This window comes from Salvelinus namaycush, chromosome 7, assembly GCF_016432855.1.
Source record: "Salvelinus namaycush isolate Seneca chromosome 7, SaNama_1.0, whole genome shotgun sequence".
Classification (NCBI taxonomy): domain Eukaryota; kingdom Metazoa; phylum Chordata; class Actinopteri; order Salmoniformes; family Salmonidae; genus Salvelinus; species Salvelinus namaycush.
Genome location: NC_052313.1, coordinates 13767325 through 13788377, shown reverse-complemented (window position 1 = coordinate 13788377; position 21053 = coordinate 13767325). Strand labels below are relative to the sequence as shown.

General features: G+C 42.8%; 1 protein-coding gene across 2 annotated transcripts in view; it reads right to left on the bottom strand.

The window, feature by feature from the left end:
* Positions 1-1146: 1146 nt before the first annotated feature.
* Positions 1147-21053, bottom strand: part of LOC120050348 (receptor activity-modifying protein 3-like) — a 31343-nt gene continuing 11436 nt past the window's right edge. Inside the window, exons 2-4 of one of the 2 annotated variants that reach the window (XM_038996929.1) lie at positions 15750-15779; positions 15209-15371; positions 1147-2992 (exon numbers count right to left, since the gene is read on the bottom strand). In XM_038996929.1, the coding sequence (XP_038852857.1) occupies positions 2737-2992; positions 15209-15371; positions 15750-15779 (449 nt within the window). In that variant the 3' untranslated portion in view covers positions 1147-2736. Of the gene's footprint in view, positions 2993-15208; positions 15372-15749; positions 15967-21053 lie in introns of those variants that run through there. The other variant, XM_038996930.1, reaches the window with a different exon arrangement.

Genomic DNA, 21053 nt, shown 5'->3' with positions numbered 1-21053 from the left:
TGTTCCACAGTTTACATTCCAATCTCGAACACCACAGAGCATAGCGGCAGCGTATTTTACGACCGCCATAAAACAGCCGACTTCCCACTCTCCCCCTCTACGAGAGAGAGCACGCTGTATAGCGGACCCACTGTAACCTGATCCTTCAGATCGTCACAGGAGAGTTACGACAGGGTGGTGGTCCATTCTTGATACACAATGGGAAACTGTTGAGCATGAAAAACCCAGCACCGTTGCAGTTGTTGACACACTCAAACCAGTGTGCCTGGCACTTACTACCATACCCCGTTCAAAGGCACTTAAAACTTTGTCTTGCCCATTCACCCTCTGAATGGTACACATACACAATTCATGTCTCAGTTGTCTAAAGGCTTCAAAATCTTTCTTTAACCTGTCTCCTCCCCTTCATCTACTCGGAAAGAAGTGGATTTAACAAGTGACATCAATAAGACATCATGGCGTTCCCCTGGATTCACCTGGTCAGTCTATGTCATGGAACGAGAAGGTGTTACTAATGTTTTTTACACTCAGTGTATATCACTCCGTTTGACATCCTGATGATCAGAGCTGAATGTCAACATCTTTAGATTCTTTAGATAGTTTGTTTTGATCGCATAATAATGGGGAAATAGTCTCCATTTTATAAAGTGACTTTGTCTTAAATTGGAATATGAGGAACTGTGGTAGACAAAGTACCCAATTGTCTTGAGTAAAAGTACAGATACCTTAATAGAAAGTTACTCAAGTAAAGTGAGTCACCCAGTAAAATATTGAGTGAAAGTATTTGGTTCTAAATATACTTAAGTATCAAAAGTAAATGGAATTAGTAAAATATACTTAAGTACCAAAAGTAAAAATGTCATATTCCTTCTATTAAGCAAAGCAGATGGCACCATTTTCTTGTTTTTAAAATGTACAGATAGCCAGGGGTACATTCCAACACTAATCATTTACAAACAATGCATGTGTTTAGTGAGTCTGCCAGATCAGAGGCAGTAGGGATGTCCACGTGTTCGCTTGATAAGTACGTGAATTTGACAGTTTTCCTGTCCTGCTAAGCACTCAACATGTAACGAGTACTTTTGGGTGTCAGGGAAAATGTATGGAGAAAAGTACATTACTTTAGTGAAGTAAATGTAAAAGTTGTCAAATATAAATAGTAAAGTACAAATACACAAAAAAACAGAAGTAGTACTTTAAAGTATTTTTACTTTTGTACTTTACACCACTGATGACGAATATGAACATCCCCCCAATCCCTTCTGAAACGTTCATACGGCCTTGTTAGTAGCTTTGCCCATATGGTAATGTATCATACAGCATTGTTGAGTTTTACCTTGAAATTAACCTAAACGTCAGAAATTTATTTTGCGGATTTGACTGTTTAACTACATTTACACACTGAAATGTCAAAACAATATAATTTTTTTATGACCACCGTACTAACGATGTTTCAGTTGAATTGGAGTTACATCGAGATGGATGTAGTTTGAAGTAGAGGTAGGAATGGTTTCGAAACGGCAGAGAACAACAAGGGGCAAATGACAGTGCACTATGGACATGTTGATTAATAACCAAAGCATTGACTAATTCTAAGTAATTTAATTAAAACATTAAATAGCATTACAGTAAATAATTCAATAGCTCCTCAATACCAAAAGTTCTGGCACAACGAAATTCTCTCAAAACGAGTCCGTAATCTTGACAGTGATTTATGTTCCTACCGCCAATACCTCCCAGAACGATTAAACTGTGAAATTAAATTACAATTAGAGTGAGCAGAATTCCTGTTGAGGTTTCACCACATGAGCAGTGCAATCAGTGATAACAACTTTTGGGCCATTGCAATGACAACCCAGAGACAAGATAAATAATGAAGTCAAACAACCATTTCACTTCAAGAAACAAACCAAGTTCTCTAGTCTAAGCGACACATATAGGGCTTGTTCCCATTCTATGGCCAAGCTTCAAAGTCAGAATTGCCTATATCATGAACATGAAAATTAGCATTGGTCTTAAATGAAGGTTTTGGTTAGGCATATGGTTAGGGGTGGGGTTAAGGTAAGTTAAATCAGGGTTAGGTATTTTTTGGAAAGAAATTGTTGTATCCGTCTTTGCAGCTTGAACTGATAGTGACAACACATAACAGACGAGGAAGCGTGAAGAAGGCCATGGTGCCAGGAACACTGCTGTTGAGAAAGAATGGCAGGCGATAAAGGAAGGAAAATTCAGGGTCTTTACAGTAGACGGCACTGGTACAGAAAAGTATTGTACATTTTCAGGTGTCAACTTGTCCGTGTTCTCCCATTGAGAAGACTCTTCACCAGAATATATACCCACAAGCTTAAACGGCGTCTGATAGGTGATGATGTTGAGGCAGTCCCTGGGCGTCTGTCCCTTTTCACACCAAGGATCAACAATCCTGAATGTCTTGTAGCTCTGTGCCTTGAGTCCTTGTATATCTCTCAAAAGGGCTTGGACCGTCTCAAGCTAGCAAAATGGATTTAGGATGCATCTCCCTCAAAGGCGTTAAGTAGCTTCTTTTGGTCCATTCAATCCACCAAAATCCTGAAATGACACAATGAACAAACAAAAGTTCCCTTCGTAGGTTCCCTACCTGTCTTCCCAGGCTACCTGTCTAATCCAATTTCCCCTCTGGGGATCAATAAAGTATTTTCATTCAAAGAAGTTCATGGGTCTTTGGACAGCCACATGGGAACCAAACAAACCAACATCTTAAGCCAGGATGTCACTGCGCTTACTGCACCACACCACCAGCGCGATCATAGCCAGGGTGAGGAAGACAGGGATGAGGATGAGGATGGTGAGTGTGTCATCTGGTGGGTCCACCAGGATCACCCTCTCCAGGGTGCAGTTGGAGAAGAAGTGCTTGTGGATGCGGATGATGTAGCTCTCCACCAGCGGGTTGGGCCAGTAGCAGTTGATGCGCCCGGCGTTGGTCTCTGTGCACAGCGAGAAGACGTGGTACACACTGCGGAGAGAGCAGAGAAACACAAATGTTTCAAATAAACAGTCAGGTTGAGAAAGGGCTAGTACTCACCAGAGCCATAGAGGTGTAAATATATGGCTCTGGTACTCCCAGCCTAGAGCAGGGATTGGCCAGCCCTCCTTCTGGGCATGTACAGTAGGCTTTTGCTCCAGCCCTGCTCTAACAACCCCTGAGCAGCTGATCAGTAGATTCAGGTGTTGTGGCAGGGCTGGAACAAAAGTAGCTATCCAGGAGGAGGGTTGGCCAATCCCTGGCCAGGTGGCAGAGGAACACAAAGTGTTTAGCCAATCAGAAGGCAGGGAATCTGGAGCCATGGATTAGATTGAAAATCATGTTCTCTGTATCTCCGTATTTATTTTCTATTTCAGGGGAGAAGAGATAAGGTGTCTACGTAGCAGATTTTGCAACTTAGCTGTTACCATACGCACAGCTACTTAGTGTAATGAATAATCAGGGAGAAAAAGGTGTGGATTCACCCCCAGAGCACGACAGGTGTTTATTTCACCTTCACAGAAGGCAGGAATCGTGGACACAGGCAGGCAATGGTCATAAATAGGCAGGTGAAAGAAAACTAGGAATGAAGGCTATAACTGGTTCTCACAAACGAACTAGGAAAAGGCTTAGTAGAGTCAAAGCGAACAATACCTCACAAAGGCACAAACAGAATGAACTGAACTAAATAAGGAGTTGATGAGACCAGGTGAGTAACTTACCCAGGTGAAATCAATGAACAAAAATGAAAGACAGGGCTAGGTTCAAGAACACAAAGAAACAGGGCTACATTCAAGAACACAAAGAAACAGGGCTAGGTTCAAGAACACAAAGAAACAGAACACAAGGTTGACTAAGAAAATAAATACAGAACCTTACACATAGGATGTGTCTAAACTGATAAACAGGGAGGGTTTATCCCTAAAATTCTTACTCTGCAAAAATAAATTCAGCCCGGTGTCAATCTATATAGAAAGAGGCTCAAGTCATGCCTCTTTTGTCATAATATGCATAGAAAATCAATATGAATGGATGTGCGTCACAATGGTAAAATGTAAACACATAATTTTTGAAGACGTTATTTTTGGAGGCACGGTAGCGCTACTGTGGCTAGCAAAATAGTGTATAGGTGATTGCTAGCTACAGTAACTGTAAACCATTTTGGGTGGGTAGCTAATCATCATGGCTAACTGTAGGGCAAAACAATTCACTTATTTACATTTAAATGAACCACAATTGATAGAGCATTCATAAAGCCTTCACTGCTTAAAGATGTCCTAATTTATATGGTATGACACATTTAAATAGATGATTTTTGAAGAATCTATGTAGTGCTTATGAATGCTTTATGAATGTGTTATAAAGCCCTTGTAACATTGTTTTTGTTCAAAGTAGGACCAATGTTTTTATGTCACTTGATGGAACTGATGGAGTAGCCATATGCCATGTGTGTCCTCCTCATCAAGTTTACATCATTAGCTATGAGTTGGACACAGGCTGCCTCATTAGGGTGAATGTCTGTATGTACTATGCCCTATAAACTGCACTAAAAGCAACCCATTATAACACACACAGTTTTTCTTCCAGTATGACACAAATTACCTGCACTTCCCAGGCTTGTTACATTACACAGTTAGGAGCTAAATGGGTGATTAGAGTTAATATAATAGCACTCTGGGTAACATGGGGTCCCAGCCATGATGCTTACCTAGCAAAACAGATCCTATCAGACCACATTAAGTCAAACTAGTCAAGACCAAAGTGGTTAGCTCTATATTTAACAAACATCAGTTTCCCCTCCTATGCCTTTCATACTAGCGGTGTGGTTTGACGTCAGCCAATCCCCATCATTGCTTTCAGACGACCTCCGCCTAAGTGCTGCAAATCGAATGAGTCTCGGTCAAGCGTGTAGACTGTGTCTCCATACGGACATAAGGGAGGCTGCTGTAAATTAATGGATTAATTGTATGGTAACTCTGGAAGAGCTTTTTGGCTTGTATATTATTGTAAAAAACGATGGTACAAGATGTTGACCCCAGACTGAAAATTTGATGGAATACGTGAAGTTACCATTTATATTTAGCTGAGTGCTGTGTTATCTTCTTTTATAATTTAAAACCCGCAAAAGCTTACCCATCATTAAAAGGACAAATACATTCTTATAAAAGCTGATTGTCTCTTGCTTAAAAATCCTTAAGAGTCTAAGCTGGGGGAAGGGGTTCTACTAAGCTAATATATGGAATTGTTTTAAAATGGTCATACCAAGTATCATTTCGCTATTTGATTTGGAATTTTAGGACCCCTTAAGGTATCAAAACTATATACCATTTTTTGGGGAGGATGACACATTGAATTTGACCTTACTACTATTAGCTCATAGAAACACATTTAATAACAGCTTCATTGTCACGCCCTGACCATAGTAAGCTGTTTCTCTCTGTGTTGGTTGGGGCGTGATAGTGACTAGGGTGGGTCATCTAGGTGTTTGTATGTTTATGTTGGCCTGATATGGTTCCCAATCAGAGACAGCTGTTTATCGTTGTCTCTGATCATATTTATGTAGCCATTTTCCCCATTGTTAGTTGTGGGATCTTGTCTACAGTAAGTTGCCTTTGTGCACTCCAGTAGCGTGACATTTTGTTTGTGCTTTTGTTGTTTTGTTTAGTGAGTTTCTCTTTATTAAAATGATGTGGAACTCTATGCACGCTGCGCCTTGGTATCATCATTACAACGATCGCGACAGAAGATCCTACCAACAAAGGACCAAGCAGCGTGCCCAGGAGGAGAAAGTATCCTGGACTTGGGAAGAGATCCTGGATGGGAAGGGATCCTGGACTTGGGAGGAAATCCTGGCAGGACAGGATCGCCTTCCTTGGCGGGAGTCGCCTAGGAGCATGAGAGGACAGCAACGACGTCGGGGAGGTAGGCCACAGAAACCTCAAGATAATTTTTTTGGGGGGGTGGCACATGGAGTAGTCGGCGAAGTTGAGGGGTGAGTCAGAGACTGTCGAAGAGTTATTGGACCAATTGGAGGAGAGTGAACGGAGGGGAGAGTTAGAGACCTTCGAGGAGTTGTTGGTCAAATTGGAGGAGAGTGAAGAGAGAGAGCTGTTGGTTTGGCGTTGTATGCACGGCATTCGCCCTAAGGAGCGTGTTAGCTGTCCGATGCCACCTGTGTCAGTTCCTCGTACTCGTCCTGAAATGTGTGTTAAAGTTCCGGAACAATTGATGCCGGCTATACACATCAGGTCTCCAGTGTACCTTCACAACCCAGTGCGTCCTGTGCCAACTCCTCGCACTCTCCCTCAAGTGCGCTTTCCCAGTCAGGTGTGTCCTGTTCCTGCTCCTCGCACTCTCCCTCAAGTGCGTGTCCACAGTCCAGTACGTCCTGTGCCTCCTCTTCGCACTCGCCCTGAGGTGCGTGTCATCAGCCCGGTGCCACCTATACCGGTCCCACGCATCAGATCTCCAGTGCGCCTCCACAGTCCAGTACGTCCTGTGCCTCCTCCCCGCACTCGCCCTGAGGTGCGTGTCATCAGCCCGGTGCCACCTATACCGGTCCCACGCATCAGATCTCCAGTGCGCCTCCACAGTCCAGTACGTCCTGTGCCTCTTCCCCGCACTCGCCCTGAGATGTGTGTCATCAGCCCAGTGCCACCGGTACCGGTCCCACGCATCAGGCCTCCAGTGTGCCTCCACAGTCCAGAGCGCCGCCACAGTCCAGAGCTTCCGGCGACAGTTCCCAGTCCAGAGCTTCCGGCGACAGTTCCCAGTCCAGAGCTTCCGGCGACGTTTCACAGTCCGGAACCTCCTGAGACGGGCCACAGTCCGGAACCTCCTGAGACGGGCCACAGTCCGGAACCTCCTGAGACGGTCCACAGTCCGGAACCTCCTGAGACGGTCTACAGTCCGGAACCTTCTGAGACGGTCTACAGTCCAGGAACCTCCTGAGACGGTCTACAGTCCAGGAACCTCCTGAGACGGTCTACAGTCCAGGAACCTCCTGAGACGGTCTACAGTCCAGGAACCTCCTGAGACGGTTTACAGTCCGGAGCCTCCTGAGACGGTCTACAGTCCGGAACCTCCAGCGACGGTCTACAGTCCGGAGCCTCCTGAGACGGTCTACAGTCCGGAACCTCCAGCGACGGTCTGCAGTCCGGAGCCTCCAGCAACGGTCGGCGGTCCGGTTCCTCCGGCGACGATCCACGGTCTGGAGCCTCCGGCGACGATCCACGGTCCGGGGCGTCCGGCGACGACCCACGGTCTGGAGCTTCCAGCGATGCGCCCCGCACCGGAGCCGCCCCTGACGCCCTACGTCATCCATCATAGATGCCCACCCGGACCCTTCCCTATTGAGTCAGGTTTTGCGGTCGGAGTCCGCACCTTTGGGGGGGGTACTGTCACGCCCTGACCATAGTAAGCTGTTTCTCTCTGTGTTGGTTGGGGCGTGATAGTGACTAGGGTGGGTCATCTAGGTGTTTGTATGTTTATGTTGGCCTGATATGGGTCCCAATCAGAGACAGCTGTTTATCGTTGTCTCTGATCATATTTATGTAGCCATTTTCCCCATTGTTAGTTGTGGGATCTTGTCTACAGTAAGTTGCCTTTGTGCACTCCAGTAGCTTCACGTTTCGTTTGTGCTTTTGTTGTTTTGTTTAGTGAGTTTCTCTTTATTAAAATTATGTGGAACTTTATGCACACTGCGCCTTGGTCTCATCATTACAACGATCGTGACATTCATACATGGATAAACAGATAGTAAAAAATAATAATCTAAAGGAAGTTTGTTCTGAAGTGTCTGTCCTATGTGTATATATATACTTTTTTTTACATGTATTTAACCCCTTATCTTAGGCACTAAACTATCTCCATCTATGCTTCCATTAATTTTTTTAAACTGGTACCTGGCTTCAGACTATTCTTGTGAGGCTTGGGGTCATCCTAGATCAACACCATCATGTTTGTGAGAGTCTCATCTTTCTATAGAGGGGTCAAAATAGTTTGTAGGCTAAACCATTCACGTTTTCATGAGAAGACCAATTTTCAGGATGTCTCATGGCCTGACAAACACAGCTCTAGCTCTGCCACCTTTCACTGCAGATGCGGAAGGGCGACATCGGCGGATGTGGTGGATTGAGACGCAGCCATGCAAATAAAACAGATATATCTAGCTTAAACAGAATTTGATGGGGATTTTTTTATTATGCTAATTAAATTTATGCGGGGGCACGGACATCAACTCTAGGTTAACAAGGGTACATTTTAGATGAATTAAGTCATATTTATTTTTATTTAACCTTTATTTAACTGGGCAAGCTAGTTAAGAACAAATTCTTATTTACAATGATGGGCTACCCAGACAACGCTGGGCCAATTATGAGCCGCCCAATGCCCCGCTGGATGTGATACAGCCTGAAATCGAACCAGGGTCTGTAGTGGCGCCTCTAGCACTGAGATGCAGTGCCTTAGACCGCTGCGCCACTTGGGAGAAGTAGTGGTGCTGAGGGTGCTGCAGCACCCCCTGAAAAATGTGAATTAAAAAACTATATATATATATATATATATATATATAAAAATATATACATAAAAAATATTACACAAGTTGTGCACTGAGCCTTAGCGTTGGCAAATTTGTTTTTTAAATCTGCTGTGCTTCAGATAAAGTAATAACTGGAAAAACTACATTATTTCCAGCAGCTGTACATTTGGTGCACGAGAAGAGCTTAGGCATATTTTAAATGTTTTCTCAGATGTATTTTCATGTAAGGAAAATTCAAAGCTTCCCAATCGCAAAACAAAACCAACCCACAATGCCAACATTACAGGTCAACTTCACTGCCAAACATTGCCTGCACAAATATTCTTCAGAAATGGCAAAGACTTGAAAAAAGCCATTTGGGTCAGTTTAAGTAGCTTATGTTAGCAGTGGCTTTTGAAACATATCTGAATAGTGGATCACTGTCTCTTTGGGCCACAAACAATACTTTCAGGGCAAGGAAAAAATGTATTTAATGAAGCCTCATACTCTTTATAAGGTCTATAAAAATGCTTCTGGAATCATTCATCAGCAAACAACACGCTAGTCCCTTTTTATATAACCGTTTATGCTGGATAATATTGCTTATAAATAATTTGTGAAGTATCCATGTATTGCTTATGAAGACTTTATGAGTGTTCTAAAAAGGCTTTATAAAGTGATGATTGTCCAATGGGATCCTGTTTTAAAGTGTTTTGAGTCCAGCTTGTCAGAAACATAACAAAAGATCATTATGTCTGATTGTGTAGTCAATGCGTCCATTAGGTTGTCAGAAGAAGCTATGCTGCAGAAAAATTCATCATAGTCTGCACTGCTCTTAAAAAAATGTAATAAAGGATATGTACAGACAGGCATACTTGGGGGAGGAGAGGACATAAATCAAATCAAAGTTTATTGGTCACGTCCACAGGATACAGGGTGTAAATGGTAGAGTGAAATGCATAGACTTTACAACAAATTTATCAGTGTCATCCAAGATGGCTTTTTGCTGGATTGTTTTGGATTAGGGTTGTTGAGGTCATTTTTTTCGACCCAAGGAACAGTGGCATAGCGCAGTTTTGCTGGATTTATGTAAACTCCATCAGACATCCTAAAAGGCATTTCATTATTACAAGTATTGTCCAACAAGTGCTTAAAGGCCTTGATTGTTTAATTATAACATTACATTATTCAAATATGTAATACAAATCTCCAAACTTCTTTTTGTTTTGTTTTAGACCACTATTAAATGGTCCAGGGATAATTTCGTTAGCATTTTGGCAAGTTTTTCTAGATTTAGTACATGAAACAACATTTATAAAGGAACATTATCTCTTAGGTCTAGCACAGCAAATAATTCAATTGTTTAAGCATATGTTGCAGAACAGTGATTAAAATATTTTTGCCTCTAAAAATGTAATTGTAATACAAAATGTTTGTAAAATATGGAAAAAGATTCATTTGAAAATCCCAATAAAAACATAACCATTCTATCAGATCTTTCAGCACTCTGACGGAGTTGACGCTAGACAAAAATCTGACGGAGTTTATGTTTTGCGGAGTTGACAAAAATTGCATTTTACTTCTTCATTCAAGTGGTATACACTAGCAATCCCAAGGGATCGACCTGGGACCTGGAGAAAAAAAACGGTTCCCTTCAAGTTGTGGTAAATTGATTTTATTTCCAACTCTCCTCTCTGTATGTCCTCTGTGACTGGTACTGTAATTACCAAATTTTCTGTTCTACTAAATTACACAGACAGTAAATTCTCATTGCGTTTGCAAATGGCCATTTGTGGCCACTCTAACATGCACTGTTGACCTTGGAGGAGCATCTGTTAGTTATAAAGCAGACCAAGCCTGCTGGTGATATTGTCCCTAGGCCTGCTGTTGATAATGTCCCTGTGTTAATATTCATTAGCAGTGGACGGCACCGTGCCTGGCATTCAGTCTCTGCTGATGTTCTGCAGTTGGTCCATGCCTCCTCGGCTGTCCCATTCTCTTGACTGTGTACCCGTGGTGAGATTCAGATTTGCTCATTTGAATCAATATACAGATTTAGGATCTTAATTTGATCACCATGTTGTTGCAGGAAATGTAAAATCGTAGCGTATTCAAGGTTTAAAAAGTAAAAGTTTGTAATTTCCCCTTAAAAATGTTAGACTTGATTGGCCCTAACAAAAAAATCTATCTACCCCTACAAAAATGTAAATTAACTATAATCCACACAATAATTCACATTTCCTGTTGCTGCAGGATACTGCTCTGAGAAACTGGTCAATTGAAGATCTTACATGTGTAGATGGCCGTGCATTTTGGAGAGAGTTCCATCTAACTCGCTGACATGGCCGCATGCTTTGTTTCTCTCAGCGCAGAACATAAACGAGGATCAAAGGTCCTTCACTTTCTCTCATTCTATTTCTTTCTCTCTCTCTAAACAGAGCGCCACAGATTCCCTGGGGATGTCCATGAGAAGACATATGTCTCATGAATAACATGTTAACAAGCACTGTAAATATCATTTTCAAGCTGGTATGTTTGGTAACGGATGGCTTGATTAGAGAAAACTTAAGCAATGTCTTGACAATACGAACTACTGGACATAATATGAGGTATTGTACAAGGTACAGAGGGGGAGGGAAGGGTTGGTGGAAATGGCTGTTACACCCTGTAAAGATCATTTGTCTCTCACATAAACATCTGGCCAGTTGGTAATAGAGAGGTACCTAGATGGAAGTAGCTACCCTTTGTCTTGATGACAGCTTTGCACACTCTTGGCATTCTCTCAACCAGCTTGCAGCATGCATTTAAATTAACAGGTGTGATTTGTTAAAAGTTCATTTGTGGAATTTATTTCCTTCATAATGTGTTGTGACAAGGTAAGGGTGGTATACAGAAGATAGCCCTATTTGGTAAAAGACCAAGTCCATATTATGGCAAGAACAGCTCAAATAAGCAAATAGAAACACTAATCCATCATTACTTTAAGATATGACGGTCAGTCAATCCGAAAAAAGTCAAGAACTTTGAAAGTTTCTTAAACTGCAGTCGCAAAAAACATCAAGTGCTATGATGAAGCTGGCTCTCATGAGGACCGCCACAGGAAAGGAAGACCCAGATTTACCTCTGCTGCAGAGGATAAGTTCATTAGAGTTACCAGCCTCAGAAATTGCAGCCCAAATAAAAGTAATGGACACATCTCAACATCAAGTGTTCAGAGGAGACTGTGTGAATCAGGCCTTCATGGTCGAATTGCTGCAAAGAAACCACTACTAAAGGACACCAATAATAAGAAGAGACTTGCTTGGGCCAAGAAACATTAGACCGATGTAAATCTGTCCTTGGTCTGATGAGTCCAAATTTGTGATTATTGGTTCCAACCACTGTGTCGTTGTGAGACGCAGAAGAGGTAAACAGATCATCTCCGAATGTGTGGTTCGCACCATGAAGCATGGAGGAGGAGGTGTGATGGTGTGGGGGTACTTTGCTGGTGACACTGTCTGTGATTTATTTAGAATTCAATGCACACTTAACCAGCATGGCTACCACAGCATTCTGCAGCGATACGCCATCCCATCTGGTTTGTGCTTAGTGGGACTATCATTTGTTTTTCAACAGGACAATGACCCAACACACCTCCAAGCTGTGTAAGGGCTATTTGACCAAGATGAAGAGTGATGGAGTGCTGCATCAGATGACCTGGCCTCCACAATCACCCGACCTCAACCCAATTGAGATGGTTTGGGATGAGTTGGACCGCAGAGTGAAGGAAAAGCAGCCAACAAGCATTCCAAGTGAAGTTGGTTGAGAGAATGCCAAGAGTGTGCAAAGCTGTCATTAAGGCAAAGGGTGGCTACTTTGAAGAATCTCAAATATAACATATATTTTGATTTGTTTAACACTTTTTTTGGTTACTACATGATTCCATATTTGTTATTTCATAGTTTTGGTGTCTTCACTATTATTCTACAGTGTAGAAAATAGTCAAAATAGAAAAACACTTGATTGATTAGGTGTGTCCAAACTTTTGACTGGTACTATACCTGGACATATAATATATTTACTATAAAAAATAATGTCTTGAATCCTCAAATAACACATATTAAGGAGAGAAATAAATGTTTTTGTCTTTGGTCAATGGCTCAATTCTTTCATAAATGTAGTCAACTGAAATTTTCGAAAGCCCTCACTGTATTACTCATTAGACTATACTCTGAGCTATGCCAGGAGATACCTATTTGATATTATGTTTTGAAAAGAGACAGGCTATTCTATGATGGCATCTAATCCAACTTGAGGCCTTCGAGGCCTTCGACCTCATGGCTTGGTTTTTGCTCTGATAAGTACTGTCAACTGTAGGACCTTATATAGACAGATGTGTGCCTTTCCAAATCATGTCCAATCAATTGAATTTACCACAGGTGGACTCCAATCAAGTTCTAGAAATATCTCATGGATGATCAATGGAAACATACTGCACCTGAGCTCAATTTCGAGTCTCATAGCAAAGGGTCTGAAAACTTATGTAAATAAGGTATTTCTTTGTTTATTTTTAATATATTTGCAAAAATGTTGAAAAACCTGTTTTCGCTTTGACATTATGGGGTATTGTGTGTAGATTGATGAGGAAAACATTTATTTAATACATTTTAGAATAAGGCTGTAACGTAACAAAATGTGGAAGAAGTCAAGGGGTCTGAATACTTTCTGAATGCACTGTATATGCCAAATCAACACTAGAAAAATGTCCCTCTGTGAATTTCAGTGTTTTGTAAATAAATAATTGTGCTGGGGATTCAGATTTTTTGGCCCACTGGATCCGATTAAGCCTCAATAAAACTCAGCATGAATGACAGAGAATGCAATAGGGAGTCATTCAGGGGTGTGATAATCAGCCTAATCTGCTAAAGAGGTGAATGATGTTGTATCAGGCCATCAAGTTGGATTAGATGCCATCATAGAATAGCCTATCTCTTTTCAAAACATAATATCAAATAGGTATCTCCTGGCATAGCTCAGAGTATAGTCTATGTAGAGCTCCAAGACAGGATTGTGTTGAGGCACAGATCTGGGGAAGGGTACCAAAAAATGTCTGCAGCATTGAAGGTCCCCAAGAACACAGTGACCTCCATCATTCTTAAATGGAAGAAGTTTGGAACCACCAAGACCCTTCCTAGAGCTGGCCGCCTGGCCAAACTGAGCAATCGCAGATTGAGAGAATTAGTCAGGGAGGTAACCAAGAACTCGATGGTCACTCTCACAGAGCTCCAAAGTTCCTCTGTGGGAATGGGAGAACCTTCCAGAAGGACAACCATCTCTGCAGCACTCCACCAATCAGGCCTTTATGGTAGAGTGGCCAGATGGAAGCCACTCCTCAGCAAAAGGCACATGACAGCCCACTTGGAGTTGCCAAAAGGCACCTAAAAGACTTTCAGACCATGAAAAACAATATTCTCTGGTCTGATGAAACCTAGATTGAACTCTTTGGCCTGAATGCCAAGCGTCACGTCTGGAGGAAACCTGGCACAGTGTTTCCCTACGGTGAAGCATGGTGGTGGCAGCATCATGTTGTGGGGAAGTTTTTCAGAGGCAGGGACTGGAAGATTAGTCAGGATCGAGGGAAAGATGAACGGAGCAAAGTACAGAGATCCTTGATGATAACCTGCTCTCTGGAGAGACATGAAAATAGTTGTAGAGCAACAGTACCCATCCAACCTGACAGAGCTTGAGAGGAGCTGCAGAGAAAAATGGGACAAACTCCCCAAATACAGGTGTGCCAAGCTTTTAGTGTCATACCCAAGAAGACTTGAGGCTGTAATCGCTGCCAAAGGCGCTTCAAAAACGTTCTGAGTAAAGGGTCTGAATACTTAAATTACATTTGCAAAAATGTCTAAAAAACAGGTTTTGTTTTGTAATTATGGGGTATTGTGTGTAGATTGATGAGGGGGGGAAACGATTTCATCCATTTTAGAATAAGGCTGTAACATAACACAATATGGAAAAGGTCAGGGGGTCTGAATACTGTATGGGTGTGTGAGTATGCCTGTGGATGTGTGTGTCCATGTGTGTGTTTATCTGTGTGTGTGGACGGTTGAAGGGTGTTAGAGAACCATACTGGGTCAGCCAGCAGGCACAGATGCCACTCATTGGTGAGGGGGAAATTATCACTGGGCAGGCACAGCCAGGCAAACAGCCCACTGGATCTGCAATGCCAACTAGCATTTGGATGCCAATCGCCTGTTCATACACAAACAGGCAGATGCATGCATTCACACACAGTAGGCACATTTTATTTTATTTTACTAGACTACCTACACTGCAATACAGTATTCTTTGATTTATCCTACAGTATGTTTCTTAAGTCAACTTTTTAAGTAGGAAAACTGTTCTGAGCTTCCCCAAGATGTTGTACAATAATTATTGTGCTGAAATTATAATTTTAGTGGTAATATGTTTTATTTTGGCTTTAAGATCCAAATCTTAGACTGCCTCCAAAAGCAAAAAGTTTACCAACAGGTAGAGTGGGGCTACACATGTTTTTCTGTCTGGAACTAATCCCACCTTTCGCTTCTCACACACATTTATTCAGAAATTATACTGAGTGCCTTTAAGAACTGGGTCAGTGAATTGATAGGACACTGGCTTGTTCTGATAAGACTGAAAGGGCAAGAGACGGCAGGGGAGTCTTTTACCTGATGAAGTGTGTTAAGTTGCACCAGTTCTGGGGATCCACGTAAGCCATCTCTCGCTTGAAACCCTCTCCACACACCTCCATCTCCGACAGCAGCTGGGTCTCGTTGCACAGAGCCACACTAGGCCTTCGTGGTATAGACTCAACATTGATATTCTCGGTGGCTGCAGGACATAAAAAGGTCCAAATTACAGAAAGAAACATGACCTTCAATGTTCCACAGTAACATTAGGGTCGTGTTCATTAGGTCAAGCAACAGAAAAAGTTCTGCAACTGAAAACGAAAATTAGTGTCCAGATAGTTCCTCCCTGTTTTAGTCAGTTTTCTTTCAATTGCCTCATGAACACAACCCAGAACTGAATATACTTCTGGCACAGGGTTTGTCAGAAGCCAGGAAATCTGAATTTTGTCCATTTTGACTATTATTGTTATCACAGGGTTAAAATGACTTCTTATAAAAACATTAAAAGTACAGCATTTGTAAGCTGTGTTCCACAGTGTTTCATGTCTTCAGAAGGAGATGTAAGCTTAACCTTGCTTACCTGACAATCCTCTTGTCATCCAAGAGTTCACTGTCAAAGACAAAATCACACAGAGACTTGAAACAGTGTTAGTAGTCATGACAACAGTCTCATTGAAGCATGACTTTTTGGGACCAACATTAAAGATGCAATATGCAGAAATCACTCTGCCATTTCCTAGTTGCTAAAATTCTAATAGTTTGCCTAATTTAAAATGATGTGACCAAACAAGCAATGTATAGTGTAGAGAACCATTGTATCATCTAAATCACTCTGAAATATATTTTCAATTACCCAAAATATTGTATTTTCAGCTGTTTGAAGCTAGTGTGCAAAACCGAAAGTAAAAGATGCAAAAACAAAACTTAAGAATGGGAAGCATAGAAAAAGTGCAAATAGAACAGATGTACCTCTTCTTAGACTTGCTTTCAATGAAAATGACAGATCTAGAACACAATTTTCTACGTGAATTTGGTCGGGTCGCCGAAAAAGCTACATATTGCAGTTTTAAAAGTTGTTGTCAAAACACAACTGAAACATATATAGACCCTTTAACATTAAACTGACAATTCTGACCAGCTGGCCTGTCACGTTCTGACCTTAGTTCCTTTTTTATGTCTTTATTTTAGTTTGGTCAGGGCGTGAGTTGGGGTGGGCATTCTATGTTGTTTTTCTATGTTTTGTTCTATACGTTATATTTCTATGTGTTTGGCCTAGTATGGTTCTCAATCAGAGGCAGGTGTCGATCGTTGTCATACTTAGGTAGCCTGTTTTCCCACTATGGGTTGTGGGTAGTTGTTTTCCGTTTTAGTGTTTTCACCATTCGGGACTGTTTCGGTTTTCATTTTGATTCTCTTGTTCTTTTTGTATTCATTCTCATTAAAAGTTATTATGGATACGTACCACGCTGCATTTTGGTCCTCCTCTCCTTCCACCAACGAAAGCCGTTAAATGGCCCTTACCTTTCCCATTTTAAACACATCCTGGCTGACAAAATAATTAAGAAACATGAATCCACAGTTTATGAAACAGTTGTCTGAGAATCGCTAATTGAGTAAATGATGGCGAGAAGAACAAATTCATTAAAGAGTTTTCTGGAACAATGCCAAGCTGTCTGATGTCAGTTGTTGCTGCTGCTGCTGCTGCTGTTGTCATGCACAAGCGCACACTGCATGGCCATGCACGACTCCAACACTATCATCAAGTTTGCCGATGACACAACAGTGGTAGGCCTGATCACCGACAGCGATGAGACAGCCTGTAGGGAGGTCAGAGACCTGGTCATGTGGTGCCAGGACAACAACCTCTCCCTCAACGTGATCAAGACAAAGGAGATGATCGTGGACAACAGGAAAAGGAGGACCGAGCACGCCCACATTCTCATTGACGGGGCTGTAGTGGAACAGGTTGAGAGCTTCAAGGTCCTTGGTGTCCACATCACCAACAAACTATCATGGTCCAAACACACCAAGACAGTCGTGAAAAGGGCACGACAAAGCCTATTCCTCCTCAGGAGACTGAAAAGTTTTGGCATGGGTCCTCAGATCCTCAAAAGGTTCTACAGCTGCACCATCGAGAGCATCCTGACTGGTTGCATCACTGCCTGGTATGGCAACTGGTCGGCCTCTGACCACAAGGCACTACAGAGGGTCGTGCATACGTCCCAGTGCATCACTGGGGCCAAGCTTCCTGCCATCCAGGACCTCTATATCAGGCGGTGTCAGAGGAAGGCCCTAAAAATTGTCAAAGACTCCAGCCACCCTAGTCATAGACTGTTCTCTCTGCTACCACACGGCAAGCGGGACCGGAGCGCCAAGTCTAGGTCCAAACGGCTTCTTAACAGCTTCTACCCCCAAGCCATGAGACTCCTGAACAGTTAATCAAAGGGCTACCCAGACCCCTCTTTTACGCTGCTTCTACTCTCTGTTTTTAATCTATGCATAGTACCTACATGTACATATCACCTCAATTACCTCAACTAACCGGTGCCCCCGCACATTGACTCTGTACCAGTACCCCCTGTAATATAGCCTCCCTTGTTATTTTACTGCTGCTGTTAATTATTTGTTACTTTTATTTTAAATGTTTTACTTATCTATTTTTTACTTAACACATATATATCTATTTTTTCTTAACTTCTTAATTAAAGCATTGTTGGTTAAGGGCTTGTAAGTAAGAATTTCACTGTAAGGTCTACACCTGTTGTATTCGGCGCATGTGACAAATAATCATATAATGTTGAAGCTGAGGAGATGGCTATAGCTAGTATCCCTTTGCACACTATCGTTCTGACCTGAACCAAACCATGCACGGATTTTTACTTTTCACATTGTAATTTTTTAAGCACGATTCCAGCAACTAAGGTGGATGCGTAAACAGGCCAGCTCAGTACAGCTTAGTTTTTTTCTGCTTGGATCGGCTCAGTAGTGTGAAAAGCCCTTAACTGTGTGCTGCGGTGGCTGTCTGTGGCAGTATCTCAGATAGAGTTTAGTGATAAGGGAAGGATAAAGAAATGGTGACTGCCACTGCTCAGAGCTCCTTTCTGTCTCTTAGGACACCTTTCGTTCTCTCGGCTGAACCTGTGCCCCCACCCCGAGGGGGCTCTCTCTGATGAATATTTACTCCATCAAGAGTCCACCCCCTGCCGTGATTACTAATACAGCAATGACGCATCTGAATCTCAGCGTATGGCGGGAGTATAGGATAGGATAGGAGGTGTTTGTCAAACCTCTCCTTGTGGAGCTCCATATGTTTCACAATGTTGTTGTTGCCCTGAACTATCAGACCTGACTACCACACCTGACTACCACACCTGACTACCACACCTGACTACCACACCTGACTACCACACCTGACTACCACACCTGACTAGAACAACTGACTATCACACCTGACTACCACACATGGCTACCACACCTGACTACCACACCTGACTAGAACACCTGGCTACCACACCTGACTACCACACCTGACTACCACACCTGACTACCACACCTGACTAGAACACCTGACTAGAACAACTGACTATCACACCTGACTACCACACATGGCTACCACACCTGACTACCACACCTGACTAGAACACCTGGCTACCACACCTGACTACCACACCTGACTACCACACATGGCTACCACACCTGACTACCACACCTGACTACCACACCTGACTACCACACCTGACTACCACACCTGACTAGAACACCTGACTAGAACAACTGACTATCACACCTGACTACCACACATGGCTACCACACCTGACTACCACACCTGACTAGAACACCTGGCTACCACACCTGACTACCACACCTGACTACCACACATGGCTACCACACCTGACTACCACACCTGACTACCACACCTGACTACCACACCTGACTACCACACCTGACTAGAACACCTGACTAGAACAACTGACTATCACACCTGACTACCACACATGACTACCACACCTGACTACCACACATGACTACCACACCTGACTAGAACACCTAACTAGAACACCTGACTAGAACACCTGACTAGAACACCTGACTAGAGCACCTAATTAGAACACCTGACTAGAACACCTAACTACAACACCTGACTAGAACACCTGATTAGAACACCTGATTAGAACACCTGACTAGAACACCTGACTAGCACACCTGACTACCACACCTAATTCGACTAGACTAAGGGCTTGATGATTAGCTGACAAGTTCAATCAGGTGTGCTTGTTTGACAGAGTGGAAATTGACAACCCTCTGCACCGTAACACAACATACTCCAGAAGCACCTTCTGGTTGTCGGGAGATGGTACTTGTAGCTCTCAGGAAGACGGTGCTCGGTTTTCAAATTCATGGAACGGGCATCCCAGAGGAGAGGATTGAGAAATGCTGCTTAGAGTGCATACACTACCACATCACAGGATAGAGAGGGAGGAGAGGGTTGAGAAACGCTGCTTAGAGTGCATACACTACCACAGCACAGGACAGAGAGGGAGGAGAGGGTTGAGAAACGCTGCTTAGAGTGCATACACTACCACAGCACAGGACAGAGAGGGAGGAGAGGGTTGAGAAACGCTGCTTAGAGTGCATACACTACCACAGCACAGGACAGAGAGGGAGGAGAGGCGATATGGTTCAGCGTGAAACCTCCAATCCGACTTCATGCCATGTCGGTTGTTTGGCGCTGGCACTGCCAAGTGTGGGACACACACATAATCAATCTTCTATCCTCCTCTCTGACCCAGCTGCATGTTACTCCCTCAATGAGTTTGTGCAGCAATCCTGTTACGTGGGAATTTGAAGCCTATTTCGCACCTCTTCAAAACCAGAGCATCACTGAAGGACCTAATAGAGAATACACACGAGCACACACACACACACACACTCTCTCTCTCTCTCTCTCTCTCTCTCTCTCTCTCTCTCTCTCTCTCTCTCTCTCTCTCTCTCTCTCTCTCTCTCTCTCTCTCTCACGCATTCGTTAAGTTTTCACCTTGATCGCTTTTTGTCTCACTCTCCCCCCATTTTCTTACTATGTTCCTTGTTTTTTCCTTCAAGTGACAGTCTTATGCCCAAATTCAATCAATCACAGATAGGTAAACCACACTGCGGAATCACTCAGAATGTCTATGATGTATCAAAGGTGCTGATCACATTAAAACGGACAGTCTCGTAGACTTCGTCATTGTTGGATATTGACTCGAAACCACAAATACAATGTAAGCATTCTGAGTGAACCCACAGTTGTTTTTACTTGATCTGTGATTACAAAAACTATGCTGTTTAGTTCAGTCTCACCCGGGGGATAACTACGCTAAATTTAGAAATTTCCTCCCGCAGGATATGTGTTCAAAGCAGAGGGGTCTGTGATCGCTACGTGTGATAAGTTCAAACGGTATCGGGGCATGACACAAATACAGGGTCGTCACAATGAGTGTTTTCACAAATCAGTCCCCCCCTCTCCTGACAAACCTTCAATACTATGTACATCCCAGACACAAAGGCATTCAGCTTCCCTTATACCCACACAGTGTTCCCCCACGATTGTATAGGTGGCTCACAGCTCACTTTCTCCCCAGCTTAAAGAGTTTGGCTATTATGGGTTTCAATTGACAGTTTTAGTTTCTGGAAATTGCTATGGGGGCCTTTGCATCTCGTATGAAAAGTCTGGAAGGGAAACACAAATAACACACGGATAACAAACTGAAACTGATAACACACTGATAACAAACTGATAACACACTGATAACACACTGATAACACAATGATGACAAACTGATAACACACTGATAACACAATAGAAAAGTAAAAATGAAAGTCACCCAGTAAAATCCTACTTGAG